General features: G+C 50.2%; 1 protein-coding gene across 3 annotated transcripts in view; it reads left to right on the top strand.

Annotated features, from left to right (window-relative positions):
• Brpf3 (bromodomain and PHD finger containing 3) overlaps window positions 1-5,906 on the top strand; it is a 34,160-nt gene extending 28,254 nt beyond the window's left edge. For 2 of the 3 annotated variants that reach the window (XM_057794823.1, XM_057794824.1), the window contains exons 12-13: window positions 3,024-3,178; window positions 3,770-5,906. In XM_057794823.1, coding sequence (XP_057650806.1) covers window positions 3,024-3,178; window positions 3,770-3,953 — 339 coding nt within the window. In that variant the 3' untranslated portion in view covers window positions 3,954-5,906. The remainder of the gene's footprint in view (window positions 1-3,023; window positions 3,179-3,769) is intronic. The other variant, XM_057794825.1, reaches the window with a different exon arrangement.
• The last annotated feature ends 8,959 nt before the right edge of the window (window positions 5,907-14,865 follow it).

The raw sequence follows: 14,865 nt of genomic DNA, 5'->3' as shown, positions 1-14,865 counted from the left end.
TCATGTGCCGCGCTTTGACCAGTTCCCAGTTCCCCGTTTAGATTTACTTTTTGCACTGTTGTCAGTGAGCATCTTAGCTTTATCTTGGTGCACAATTGTGGTCGTTTCTTAGGAGTACCCACTAGGGCTAACATCTATACAGAATTCTGGCACAAGTTGCCAAATTGCCTGGAAAATAGTTCTGGTTTATCCCCCCATTATTAGTGGCTAATAACAACTATGTACCACTTTGACTGCGGTCTCCTAAAGGTCTCCCAAGTTGGGAGGAAATGGCCACAAACCCTGAAGACACCACAAGCTGGGAACCTTTGAGTCCTGTAAGGATCTGGTAGAATTTAAGGTGTACATAGTCAGCTCCACCCAGATGAGCCTTCCAGAAACCAGGCTGAGACCTCAGCGTTCTTAGACATTTCTCAGGGTCTGAAGCCCTGGTGGGAACCTAGCAACCTTGTCTCACATGAACAGCTCTGGGCTTTCCAGCCCGGCTCTCTGTGACTCTTGAGCCCAACAGCAGCTTCCTAAGATAAGGCAGGAACTCTGATCCTGTTTGAGATGATGAGGAAACCCTGTCTCGAAGATGTCATACCACTTCCTGGAGCCATATTGGTTCATTTTGCCTGCCTTGTTCCCTCTTACTATGGTAGGTGTGGAAAGTCCGCACTGATCCAGTTGCTGGAGACATTGAACTGGAAGTCCTGTAAAAATGAGACCACAGGACCCAGCTTAGTCATTAAGGAAGTGACTAATGCTGGCAGGCTTGGAGTGGCTTTTGATTTGTTTTCTTTGTTTTTAAACCTCACCATGCAAGACTCTTTAAAATATAAACAAAACACTGGGACATAGTGGCACATACCATTAATGCCAGCATAGACAGGTAGTTTTCACTGCTTTTCAGGCCAATCTGGTCCACATAGTTCAGGCCACCTAGGGCTACGTAGTGAGACCCTGTCTCAAAAAATAAAAAGAAATTCAGTCACCACCTGAACACAACCTGTGTTTCTGTTTTGGTGCATGCCCTGCATCCCTTTTCCTGTGCATGTAGATTTTGCATGTTATGCTGTATTTTAATCTTTTTAAAATAAATGTGTGTGGGGGAGGGGTGTTTTGCAATAACAGAAAAGCAACAGCAGTGCAAACCACCCCATGCTAGCATGTCGACTAAATCTTACTCCATTGCTGTTCATGCGTTGCGGTTGTGGTAGTGTATCTGCATGTTGGTTGTATGGCATGTTGAACCTTCCCAGCAGCTTCATGTCTGTGCTCTGTAGACCTCATAGTCCACTGAGTGGATGGACCGCTACCATTCTGGGTATGACAGCTGAACTCAGGTGTCGGCTCATCCTCCCTGTTTTTGCCCCCCAGCAGGTCTTCCACAGTTCACTCTTGATGACCAGCATGTTCAAGTGGAGACAAGAAAGTAATCCCCTGTCTCTTTGGTAGCTTAGGGCTGTTTCTGTTCTCATTACATCTTCAGTCTCAGTCCCAGGAAGAGTGACAGTCTGGGAGATGGTTTAGACCACTGCATAGCTGGTGGGTGGACTAGAAGTCGGTTGTTCTTAGAGTCTTTAAATTTTTCATTTTAGATTTATTAATGTGTGTATGCGTATTTTGCCTATGTGTATGTATGTATGTGCACCATGTACATGTCTGGTGCCCGAGGAGGTCAGAAGGTGTCAAATTCTCCTGGACCTCGAGTTACAGATGGTTGTTAGCCACCCTTTGGGTACTAGGAGCCGAACTTGGGTCCTCTGGAAGAGCAGCAAGCGCTCTTACTGCCAAGCCGTCTCTTGGTGCCTTAGGGTAAACTCTTTACCTGAGCACCTGCTTTCAACTGCTTGTCTTGAGGGATATGGGGTGCTGGCAGATGCCCAAAGGTCTGAGAGCAGTGTATTATGAGATGAGGTCCCCTGGGACAGGGCATAGGAATTAAGATTGCTCTCTCTAGAGGAGGCTGCTTCCTCTGTCAGTTTCCAAGTCTCGTTGGCCATTGTGCACAGAGGTTATGAGCCAGCTGCTCTGGAAGTGGGGGCTGTGTTGGAGGCTGCCAGCCTGTAATCACCTTTGCCAGCATCTGGTTTCAGTCTCAGCCATGGTTTAGCGCCATCCTCCTGTGCTGGTGCTGCCCCCGTCTGCCAACACTGGTCAGAGATTAAAGTGAGATGGTGCGTGGATGGTTGTGAGCTCTGCTGTGCACTGATTGGCTCCTGCTCACTGGAGAGCTGCTGTGCACTGATTGGCTCCTGCTCATGGAGAGCTGCTGTGCTGTGCACTGATTGGCTCCTGCTCACTGGAGAGCTGCTGTGCTGTGGTGCACTCCCTCAGGATAAGATGGCTCTGCCTTCTGGAGCTTGCTGCCTAGATTAGTCTCTCCAGTGCTTTGGTTCTCCCTCAAACCTGACCCTTTCAGCCATCTTTTTGTCTCTTCTTCAGTCTTAGCACAGAGGTGTCTGCCTCACACCCCTTGGGAAGGGGGTGTGTAGCCAGAGGCTGTTACATAGAACCACAGGGGTTGCCCTGTTGCCACATTGAACTTTCTGCAGTCACAGCCTCGGTGCCCAATGGGGCAAGACCCTGGGTGCTGGAGGTGAATTGCAAAGGTGGTGAAGAGATGCCGGGTGGTGGTGGCGCACACCTTTAATTCCAGCACTCGGGAGGCAGAGGCAGGCAGATCTCTGGGAGTTCGAGGCCAGCCTGGTCTACAAGAGCTAGTTCCGGGACGGGAACCAAAGCTACAGAGAAACCCTGTCTCGAAAAACAAAAACAAACAACAACAAAAAAAAGGTGGTGAAGAGAGACGGACATGGCAGCAGCCTGTAGTTCTTCCCTAATAGACACTGTGAGGAGAGGGTTCGCCTGCTCCGTCCCCTCAGTCTGTGGAGAAAGTAGAACAGTGGACGAGCCCCTCCGTCGCCGGTTATCTGTAGACCTGAACCCTTTGTGCTTAGGTTCTCAGTGCCTTGATGGTTGGTCCTGTGCCTTTCCATTCTCCCCTGCTCAGAGCCTGTCTCCTTTTCTGCCTCCAGATCATCGATCCCAAGATGCCCCGGGAGGGCCTCCTGCACAATGGCGTCCCCATCCCTGTCCCTCCACTGGACGTGCTGAAGCTGGGCGAGCAGAAGCAGGCAGAGGCTGGAGAGAAGCTCTTCCTTGTCCTCTTCTTTGACAACAAACGCACCTGGTAAGTGGCCCATGCTGCCTGTGGTAGCTGTTCCTAACAACACCAGCTAATGGTGCTTCCAGTAAGGGGGAGCTCCTCAAGAGGAGCCTTTCCCCAGGTGGCCCAGAAAGCCGCAGGGTAGGTCCACAGCCCCAGGCAGTGGGCAGTGTCCAATAGAGGCCTCAGCTGTTCTCTGTAGAGCTCAGGAGAGGTATTGAGAATTGTGGATCTCTGCACTCTTAAGCCAATAGTCACTAAATGCCACCTGTTTCTTGGGCCAGGCATGACCTTGGGTAGGCAGCTGTCATGATAACTAGTTACTAGAAAGAGACTAAACTGAAAGCCAAACACAGCACACACACACGTCTCCATCCTCCCGTTGTGAGGGAATCTGGGCTTGTGGCTGACAAAGTGTTATCGTCCCTGACTGTCAAAAGGAGGTAGAATTGTTGGTAACAGACATGCCCAAGGGCAAGGCTCAGGCCTGTGGGGTTGGTAGGCCTGCCTGCTGGAGAACAGTTGAGGCCTTCCAGTCTGCCTTCCCCGTGACCCGGAGGAGCCCCTGTAGGACTGCAGGAGTGTAGCCACATCTCAGCTGTGCTTGCCTTTCAGGCAGTGGCTTCCAAGGGACAAAGTCCTGCCACTGGGTGTGGAGGACACTGTGGACAAACTCAAGATGTTGGAAGGCCGCAAGACCAGCATCCGAAAGTCGGTACAGGTGGCCTATGACCGTGCAATGATCCACCTGAGCCGAGTCCGTGGACCCCACTCCTTTGTCACTTCCAGCTACCTGTAAGAGCGGAACTGGGCCTGTGTCTGCCTGCTCTGCCTCTCCTCTGTCCCTGAGGCACGGGAAGCCTCTTCTGCCCCTGCCAAGTGTCTGACCGGCAGCTTCTTTCTCATGGCAGGCCCTGACTGGACTGGGTCTCCAAGGGCAAGGCCCAGAATTGACCAATCAAATGGTTCCCGTGGAGGGCCACTGTGTGCCAAAAACTCCCACCCAAGGTCCCTGGGGACATTCCACTGAAGAACACTTAGAAGCAGAAACAGCTGAGAGTCTCGGCCAGCCGGGGAGTGGACCTGGGCCACTGGGCACCAGGTCCTAGGCTGCTTTTCTGGGGCCAACTGCTCCCTCCTCCATGCCTCTCCCAGCTAACCATACCTCAGGGCAGGCAAGGTTCTGACACTGATCCCAGAGATGTGCCAGGGTCCCTCGGGAACCCACTGAGCTCCCCTTCCCCCCACATCATCCATTCTCACCCCTCCTTGTCTCATCGTCCACACCCAGCCGGGGCTCTCCTTTCCCATTGCTCTCCTCTCTCCCTCGTGCCAAATTGACAGCAACATCACCAAATCCATCTTTTTCTTTGATGCCCATTTCCTTTCTGGCCAGCTGCTATGTTAGATTAGGTGTCTGCCAGCCACCTGAGTCCCAGGTAGAAACTACCCCAGTCTCCCCCACACCCACAGACTTCCACTTGTGCTGCTGACTTGCCTAGCTCGGCTGTGTACGCATGCCTTGTGGATGGAGTGGGCTTCCCGCCCTCTGTCTGGCTGAGGAGTGCCAAGGGTGGGCCCCCGTCCATGCAGAAGGCCACATGGATATTGAGGGTGGCACACGCCCTTCAGCTGGCATGCTGCTTGTCCCTCCTCTTGCAGCAGACTTAAGCCTTACTGCGCGCCATCACCGCAGGGGCACGGGCTGCCCTCCAGCACCCTCCCCTTGCTCTGCTCCTGCTGCCCAGAGCAGGGACATGGCCTTTTTCTTTGATACCCTGTCTTCAACCTTCTCCCCACCTTCACCTTCTCAACTTCCTCCCTTACCTCCCAAAGGAAGGAAAACAAACTGTGAATGAGGAATGCTGACTGACAAACCAACGCAACTTTAGAGGCTTCTGCTCTTGACATTTCTTTTCACCTCCTAAGCACCAAAGCCGCAGGCGGGTTTGCGGACCGCTGATTGCCATGTTGATTTCTATCTTGATGTTATTTTTAATTGTTTTCAATTTTTCATAGGGGGTTTTGGGCAAAACAAAGTCACTGGGAAGATCACTGCCATTTTTACATACTCAGACTTTTTAAAAACGCAGCCAGTCAACCACCAACTTCTTCCACATTTGGTACTTGAGCCAGAGTTTAAAAGGGAGCCAACAAAACTCACAGAGAGGGCGGGGTTCTGTCCAGTAAAGAGCGCGGCACCAGCTGGGACAGGCGTGGTGTATATAACTGTAAGATACTGTCGCTAAGTTATTCAGGCCTATACTCTCCGTTATCGGAATCCTCCACTGAGCAGCCATGCAGTGTGGTTTAGCTAAAGGAGCCGATGTGTCCTCCTCTCCCCAGGTAGTTGGTCAGCTGTGGACTCTGTGACCCTTGTCTAAACCTGTGTTGTAAGATCTCGGGGCTTTCTCCCCATCTCTCTCCCTCCCCCGACACTTTATCTTCTATTTTTCAGTCTCCGAACCTTTCACTCTCTCTGAGTCCCACTCAAAAAACTGCTCCCTTTAGAACAGAAGGCGGCTCAGACCCTGCTGTGGCATGGGGCCTCGCGCCTCTGTCGCGTCTGCTGTGAAGCACATGATGCTCTATTTATTGTAGAAAGTGACTTTATTTGCCTTCTAGAGTTGTTTATAACAGATGGTTATAAGAGGTAATAAACAGAAAATCTATGCCTGTAAAGAATACAAGAGTTACTTTAACCTACTATAATATGACGTCTTATTTTCTCTCTGAGAAATAAATGTTCTAATGGGCAGTGGCTTGCTGTGCTGTATTTGGTGTCCTTGGTGGGGCCTCCTGTCCTAACTCCACCCACTTCTCTGAAGGCTGAGCCATTAAGAATGGGTTCGTCTGTGCTTTGGACCTCACGGGTGGGTGTGAGGACAGCACAGTTCGGGCTGAGGATGGTCGTGAGGGTGGCTACGCCTCCACCGTTACCTTCCCTGGCTTTCTTGTGCCATGCTGGAGAAGTGACTCCATTGGCATCCTGGCACCCACTCGGCAGCCACCAGACTGGAGACTAGGAAGATCAAGTCTCCTTTGCTGTCCCTTCCGTAGATGGGCAGCAGGGACACAGGTTGGTGTCACCGCCTATAACTGAAGGATCCTTGCAACTGGCCTGGCCTTCGTTTTGCAGAAGTGAGGTCTCAGACCAGCAAGATGAAAAGGCGTGGGCAGGGTCAGTCAGCTAAGTCACCGGCTTCCAGGACTTTATGGTCTGGCTGTGACTTGTAAGGACATTGTGTGTGGTACATGTGGCAGCTGGAGGCTAATGTTGGGTGTCTCCTCAGGTGCTCTCTACCCGCTCTGTTGAGACAGGCTTCAGCTTCTGAGTGGCCAACAAGCTCGGGTTCCTTCCTCTCCCCCACCCTCCCACCGTGTGATTACAAATGCATGTCATGGGGCTCTCCCCATCCCACTCCCCCCCCATCCCACTCGCGCCCCCCGTGCCCACCCCCCACCCCCCGTCCCCGCCTTAATGGCTCTAGAGGGTCTGGACTCAGGTCTTCGTGCTTATATGGAAGTATTTTGCCAACTTAGCCATCTCCTGCTGCCCTTCCTGCCAGGGTCTTCTGATGTAGAAACACAGCTCTTGATCACCTTCCCAGGGCCCAGCTTCTCTGCCATCTATGAAGTGCTTCCAGTGTGTGGATAACCCGTGTGTTGTACGAACAACGCAAAGACACCCGGCTTATAAGGCACTGCCGACAGCTCCGAGACCAGCTGGTCCTGATGCCAAGAGGGTTTGGGAAGAAGATAGGTTTGTTTGGGCAATAGCTAAAAGTTTGAGAGGAGGAAATAGTTCATTCAAGCCTTGAGAACCAGGTTTAAAAATCCCTATTTATGGATTGTATTTTTTTTTTTTTGGTTTTTCGAGACAGGGTTTCTCTGTGGTTTTGGAGCCTGTCCTGGAACTAGCTCTTGTAGACCAGGCTGGTCTCGAACTCACAGAGATCCGCCTGCCTCTGCCTCCCGAGTGCTGGGATTAAAGGCGTGCGCCACCACCGCCCGGCTTATGGATTGTATTTTGAATTACAAAGGCAACTGTAAAATACAGAAGGTAGCTGGGTGGTGGTGACGCACGCTTTTAATCTCGGCACTCAGCATTCAGGAGGCAGAGGCAGGCAGATCTGAGTTCAAGGCCAGCCTGGTCTACAGAGAGAGTTCCAGGACAGACTCCATAGCAACAGAGAAACCCTGTCTCAAAGAAGGAAAAAAAATACAGAGGGTATGTCATTTACTTTTTTTATTGCTTTGACAGAATGCTTGACAAACAGTTTAAGTAAAGAGATGTTAGCTGGGCATAGTGGCACATGATTTTAATCCCAGAACTCTGGAAGCAGGCAGATCTTTGAGGTCAGCCTGGTCTATAGATTGAATTTCAGGACAGCCAGGGCTACACAGAAAAACCCTGTCTCAAAAAACCAGAAACAAAAGAGGTTTATTCTGGCACAAAGTTCCTACAACTCAGAGATCCGCCTGCCTCTGCCTCCCCAAGTGCTAAGTTTAAAGGCATGTGCCACCACGCCTAGCGTTTAAATGTCTTCGGGTGTTTGGTCGCAGCAGAGAGAAAGTCTCTAAGACACAGGGTGGGGTGATGTCAAGTCAGCACCTTTAGCCTTGGAGGGTAATGGATAACATTGGCAATAGCCTTTAATTTTTTTTTTTTTGAGGGTGCGGAATCTATAGGGTACCGTTGGCCAACAACTTAGAAGGCGGTTACCTGTTTCTGGTACTGGGATTTTTTATTTATTTATTTATTTATTTATTTATTTATTTATTTATTTTGGTTTTTCGAGACAGGGTTTCTCTGTAGCTTTGGGGCCTGTTCCGGAACTAGCTTTTGTAGACCAGGTTGGCCTCGAACTCCCAGAGATCTGCCTGCCTCTGCCTCCCGAGTGCTGGGATTAAAGGCGTGCGCCACCACCGCCTGGCTGGTACTGGTATTTCATTTGGCATAGGACAACACAATATATTTTCCCTTCCCTGAAAGATGCCTTCCTCCACCTATATTCACTTCTCATTACCTAACCTCTGTAGATATTCATCTTTTTGTTTTGTTTTGTTTTGTTTTGTTTTTTTGGTTTTTCTGTGTAGCCCTGGCTATCCTAGAACCCGCCCTATAAATCAGGCTGGTCTTGAACTTAGAGATCTGACTGCTGCTGCCTCCAGAGTGCTGGAATTAAAGGCATGCACCATCACACCTGCCTTCTGTGGAATTTTAAAAAGAACATAAATCTTTTATATGCATTGGTGTTTTACCTGCATGTGTGTCTGTGTAAGGGTATTGATTCCCTGGAACTGGTGAGTTACATACTGGTGTGAATGGCCATGTAGGTGCTGGGAATTGAACCTGGGTCCCCTAGAAGAGTAACCAGTGCTCTTAACTACTGAGCCATCTCTCCAGCCCCAAATCTTGTTGTTTTGTTGTTTAAGACAAGGTCTCTTTGTGTATCTCTAGCTGTCCTGGACCTCATTCTAAAGACCAGGCTGGTCTCGAACTTAGAGAGATCCATCTGCCTCTGCCTCCCAAGTGCTGGGATTAAAGGCATGTACACCACGCCCTGCAAAACACTCAAATTTTAAACTTAACGGTTATCCAGGGGCTGGAGCAATGACCCAGGAGAGCATCTGATACTTGTTCTTTCAGAGGATCTGTTTCAGCCCCCAGCACTGACACGGCAGCGTGCAACCAACCACCTCTAACTCCAGTTCCAGAGGATCCAAACTTGCCTCTTCTGGCCTCCAAGGTTAACATTCATATACCAAAATAAATAATTTTTGTTTTGTTTTGTTTTGTTTTTCGAGACAGGGTTTTTCTGTAGCTTTGGTGCCTGGCCTGGAACTAGCTCTTGTAGACCAGGCTGGCCTCGAACTCACAGAGAATAATTTTCTTAAAAGAAGCAACTTCTGCCTGAGAGGTAGAGGCAGGCAGAGCTACATGTTTGAGGCCAGCCTGGTCTACAAAGTGAGTTCCAGGGCAGCCAGGGCTACACAGAGAAACCCTGTCTCTGGGGATGGGTGGGGAGAAGCTCCTGTATATTAGAGACTACACGCACCCTGAACCAGCTCCTGTGATCCATTGCCCTCTTCTGGCCTCCAAGGGTACTGCACTCACGCAATGCCCACCTCCATACACATACACATAATAAATAACGCATATCTTTTAAATAGCATGTAGGAGACAGTGCCCAAGTTCCAAGCACCTAGAAGTAACTGCTTTCTCTACTTTAGTGTTATTACAAAAATCTTCCCTAATTTTAAAAAGTTACTAATTCTTTACATTTTGACTGCTGAGCCATCCCTCCAGCCCCATCTTCATTTATTGGTGTGTGGAGATCAGAGAATATCCAGCGGGATCTGTTTTCTCCTTCTGCCATGCGGGTCCCTGGGCCAACTCATGTCAGGCCCTTCCTGTGCCCTCACCCACTGAGCCGTGGACAGCCCACATCATGTTTTTCAGCTTGTTGTACTGGGTGGCTGTCCCCTATCCTACAAGGCTGGCTTCAGTGTGACCTCAACCTGTTATCAAAGATACTAAGCCAGACTTTGCCTATTGCTGTCTTGTTAAAATATTAGTGGTCTCTAATATATTCCCTTCAGCAACTAGGCTATGGGGTACCTTTTCACAGACGGGTTTATTCTTTTCTTTTTATTTATTTCATGTGTGTTGGTGTTTTTGCCTGCATGTATGTATGAGGGTGTCTGGTTTGGAGTTACAGACAGTTGTGAACCCAGGTCCTCTGGCTGAGGAGCCAGTGCTCTAACCTCTGAGCCATCCCTCCAGCCCCCTGTTCCTCCCTTTCGTAGGGCTGTGTTAGAATAGTCTTGACAGAAGCAGTGTGAGGGAGAAGCGGCTTATTTGGACTCACAGTTCCAGCTGATACAGTCCACCGTGGACGCAGCAGCAGGAGGGAGGAGCCGTCTGATCATGTTGCATCCACTCTTGGTGTTAGGAATATTTCCTAACTGAGCCACTCCACCAATGCAAAATAATCCAAATCAAGCCAAATCAGACCAAATTAAAAGATATCCAGGTTTAATTAGACACCTGCCCTCCAGGGTAGCCCTGAGGGGAACGCAAAGCCACCAATGCAACCACGGAGAGGAAAAGGGAAAGCCACGTGTTTGTTTTCTGGGGAGCAGTTTAAATAGCCTGTGGGAGTGGTCTTGACCTTTCCTGGGGAGGGATCAAGGTTTGGCGGGCTACCTTGACCCTTCTCCAGGAGAGGTCAAGGTTCGAGGGGCACAGAGGAGAGGCCTTAGGAGAAGCCTAGCAGAGGGAGAGAGGAAAAAGGGAGTCCGAGAACACAGCCAAACTAGGGTTATAAGGAGAATGAATAGCTTCAGGGCAGTTTAGGGTAGCGGAGGGGTGAGGAGGGCTAGGATGTCAGCATGTACTCTGGTATGCTAATAGACATCACAGACAGCCATTTGGAATTTGGAGAAATGGAGTTTCCTTTGGACCTGACATCTGTAACCTTCCCTAACATACCACGCGCCAGAGAACAAGTGTTTAAACATGTAAGCTGTTAGGGAACATTTCATATTCAAACTACAACATGGGCCACTGACCAGTTTCTAGCCCTTGTGCAAATATCCAGGAACGATTCAAAAAATGGCCACAGAATTCTTCACTCGTTTGGAAAGTTTCCGTCTCTGCTTTTGGGTAGAAATGCCAGTGTCAATGATGAGAAGTCACTCTCAGGTGGACATGTCACTTCTGAGGCCATCTCGAAGGCCATGGGGTCAAAGTGGCGACAGATACATCCCTAAGCCTTGAACAGCATTGTTTCAGGTACAGCTTTACAAGAAGTAGCTAAGATACAACAGATGCAGCTTGAGTCCCCGTGAATCTTCACTAGTGGATCCAGCCACTAAACCTCCACCCAGGTCAAAATACAGGACGTTTCCCTTGCCTTCTGAGCCCTGCTCTGCTTCCCAGGGGCTGCCTTTTGCTGAATTTCATGTACGTGGAGTCGCGTGCCACCTACATTTCCATGTCTGGCTTCTCTCCTTCAACTTTGTGTTTCTGATCCCGTCCTGTGGCTCATGTAGCCATTTGCTCTGTCACTGCGTAGTGGATTTTATCATATGAACACAGTTTGCCCATTCTGCGGATGGATGAGCTATTTCCAGTTTGGGCATTGGAAAGAACTCTACTAGGAATGCTTTGTAGACCAGGCTGACCTCAGACTCACTGAGACCCGCCTGCCTCTGCCTAACAAGTGCTGGGATTAAAGGTGTGCACCACCGCGCAGCTATTACTAATTTTATTAAAGGCAGAATTTTCCTATGTGGTTTTTTTGTTTTGTTTTGTTTTTTGTTTTGTTTTGTTTTTCGAGACAGGGTTTCTCTGTGGTTTTGGAGCCTGTCCTGGAACTAGCTCTTGTAGATCAGGCTGGTCTTGAACTCACAGAGATTCACCTGCCTCTGCCTCCCAAGTGCTGGGATTAAAGGCGTGCGCCACCACCACCTGGCTTTCCTATGTGTTCCTGGCTGAGACCTGCAGGTCTCTGCCTCCTAGATGCTAAGATCAGAGCGCACCGCCACAACTGGCATTACCATGTTATTTGATGGGCACAAATGGTCATTGTTCCTTTGACAGGAGTGACCTGCTCCATCATGAGGTGGATGAAGTTTGGCTTCAATAGATTCTACCATCATTCCTTGGATCGTTCAGTGTATGCTTCTGATGTGTGAGTCCACAGCAGCCGGAGGCCTGTGCTGTCCACCATGCTGACACTGATGGTGTCACCGCAGACCTGCTTGCTGGCTGCTTCCACAAAGCTCACATCTGCAGGAAGGACGGTTGTAACCCTGACCAGGGAGGGGAGAGAAAGGAGAAGTGGGCGAGGGAGAGCTTCCCTGGAGGTGGGTTCCTGCAGGTTCTGTCTAGAGGCCCTGGATATGCGCACCTGGCCACAATGTCACTCAGATCCCCACACCAGTTTTCTGTAAAATAGGTCACATTCGTAGTCCAGAGTAGCGCATACCCTTTATCTGCATCTCATCTGAGTCTCTGGGCTGGAGGCCACCAGCCTTCAGCACTTCTGTCCTCAGGCCTCCTGGGGACAGAGATCTGCCTGTCTCTGTCTCTCAAATGCTGGGATTAAAGATGTGCCCAGGCAAGGCAACTCTTTTTTTAAAACGTATTTTTATTTTATTATTTTATGTTCATTGGTGTGAGGGTCAGATGCCCTGGAACTGGAGTCACAGGCAGTTGTGAGCTGCCATGTGGGTGCTGGGAATTGAACTCAGGACCTCTGGAAGAGCACAAGGCAACTCTTATAAGCATGTATTTAATCGGGGCTTGCTTACAGTTTCAGAGAATTAGTCCATGATCAAGGCAGGAAGCAGACGGGCTGTCTGTAGGCAGCAGGTGGAGGGAGAGCTAGTGGGCCTGATGTGGGCTTTCGAAAGCTCAGCCCACTCCCAGTGACACAGCCCCTCCAACAAAGCCACATTTCCCCATTCTTCCTGAACAATTCAACTAGCTGGTGACTAAGCACTCAACTATCTGAGCCTATGGGAGGGGGGTGTTCTCCTTTGAGCCACCATGGCCCGCTTAGTATAGCTAATCAGAAGACAGCCTTAGAGAGTTGGCCTCTCTTTCTACATGTGGGTCCCAGGATTGAACTCGGGTCAGCAGGTTTGTAGGCAAGTGCTTTACTTTTAACCCTGAGCCAACTTAGTGAACTTTTGTTTGTTTGTTTGTTTGTTAGTGTTTCTCTGTAGCTTTGGAGCCTGTCATGGAACTCACTCTGTAGACCTGCCTCTGCCTCCCGAGTGCTGGGATTTAAGGCATGTGCCACCAATGCCTGACTGTGAATGTAATTTTTAAATTGTTCGTGTGTGTGTGTGCATGTGTGGTGTTTTTGCAGGCATCTGAGTGCCATGATGTGACCGTGGAGATCGGAGGACGACTTTGGGAGGTCAGTTCATTCTGACCCTTACGTGGGTCCCAGGGAAGCTTGAGTAACCCTCTGCCAGACCATACTCACAGTGCAAGGACAATAGCCCTGTCAGAGCAGGTTTCTTCCTATTTATTTATTTATTTATTTATTTATTTATTTTTATTTCTTGCCATGCTGGGGTGAACCCGGGATCTTGTATAAGCCGGGCATGTACTCTGCCACTGAGCCACTACGTTCTGTCCCTAACTTCCCTTTTAGTTGAACAGGGCAGGTTCAGAAGAAACACCCGAGCATTGAAAGGAAACTAGAAAAAAGCCCACCCGCGGTTGGCTGGCCTTGGTCCACAGATGCGTGTTGCACACACCTGGGGTGAGGAAGGCACAGAGGACTCTGGAGTGACTTCAAAGTGCTGGGGTGGATGTTATCAGAGATGAGGGTCAGGGAGACAGACTCTGAGTGGAAGCTTTGTGCGGAAGCCAAGTTCTGGAAACAAGATTGCGGACCCTGCTGGGACTCAGACTAAGGTGTGATCCCAGAGGGGAGAGCACAGGGGCTGTCCTGGGTTGGCTACACTTGGGCCTCTGAATGTGAGGGGCGCAGGAAAGAAACCATTGGAACTCTATGGTTAAGGGGAAAGTTTTTATTGGAGATAAGAGAGAGAACAGCCAGAGGCATCTGCTGTGGCTGCCTCTCGGAACGGGTCGGAGGGAGAGAGAGGAATGGTGGGGAGAGCAGACAGGCAGTTCCTGGGGCTGTGGGAACAAAGGCAGCAAAAGTGGCGGGAGAGCCTGCCGGTTACGCTGCGGCAGGAGGGGGCAGGTTAGCTGCAATGGCGTGGGAGGTAGGTGTGGGGCTCTGACCCATAGGAGCCTTGAGTTGAGAGAACTAGAAACCCCTGGAGACTGGGGGCTGTAGGAGCGGCTTTTCCTGACAAACAAGAGCCACTTTGCGTGGTTTCTAAGCAAAGCGGAGTATTTACCAGGTAACTCAACTTTGGACCAAGTCAGTGGGCCTGTCCTTTTGGAGGACCCTTGGACCGGACACCTCTGTGGTGTGCAGTTGGCTGTGGGTCCTCCCTCTCCTGGGACTGACATCTGGCTCCACCCTTCAACCCTCCACAACTTCAGTTGTTCTCCTCTACAACCGCATCTCCTCTGTCTTCCCTCCTTAGCTTGTAGGGCTTTAAATTTGCGATTGTGTGGTTCAGAACTCCAAGTCCAGGAAAGTCCTTTTCTTCGGTTTCTACCCCGCATCTCACTTCAGGAGCATCGGAATTACAGGTGCGTGCCGGTTCTGGGATTGGAACCTCAGGGCCTCATGCCAGCAGCACACACAATTTACTCACTCCACCTTCTGCCAGTCCCACACCTGAACCTCATCTCCACATTGGTCCAGGCTGGACTCAAATTTGCCTCATAGCCAAGGCTGTCTTTGAACTTCTGATCCCCCTGCCTCCGCCTCCCACGTTCTGGGTTTGCAGCCCTGCACCACCAGGTCCAGCTACAGTTGCTTTCTATTGTGCCCACAGTAATGGCCTTGGGTCAGTGCCGTGGGTGTCTTTCTGTGACACGGTGTTCACTCCTGTGTCCCACTCTAGGGAGGCATCACGATTGCGTCCTTGCTGTAACTGAGGGCATCTGGTGTAGGACCGGGTGCTGTGAGTGCTGTAATTGTTTCTCTAGGGCATCTGTGGTATCTGGGTCAGGATTTCCCTAGGGTGCAGGCAGCTCAAACACACATAAAGAGGGAAGACTGGGCGGCAGTGGTGGCGCATGCCTTTAATCCCAGCGT

Source organism: Chionomys nivalis, chromosome 19 (assembly GCF_950005125.1).
Source record: "Chionomys nivalis chromosome 19, mChiNiv1.1, whole genome shotgun sequence".
Taxonomy (NCBI): domain Eukaryota; kingdom Metazoa; phylum Chordata; class Mammalia; order Rodentia; family Cricetidae; genus Chionomys; species Chionomys nivalis.
The sequence above is the reverse complement of the archived record's forward strand: the minus strand, read 5'-3'. Positions and strand labels throughout refer to the sequence as shown.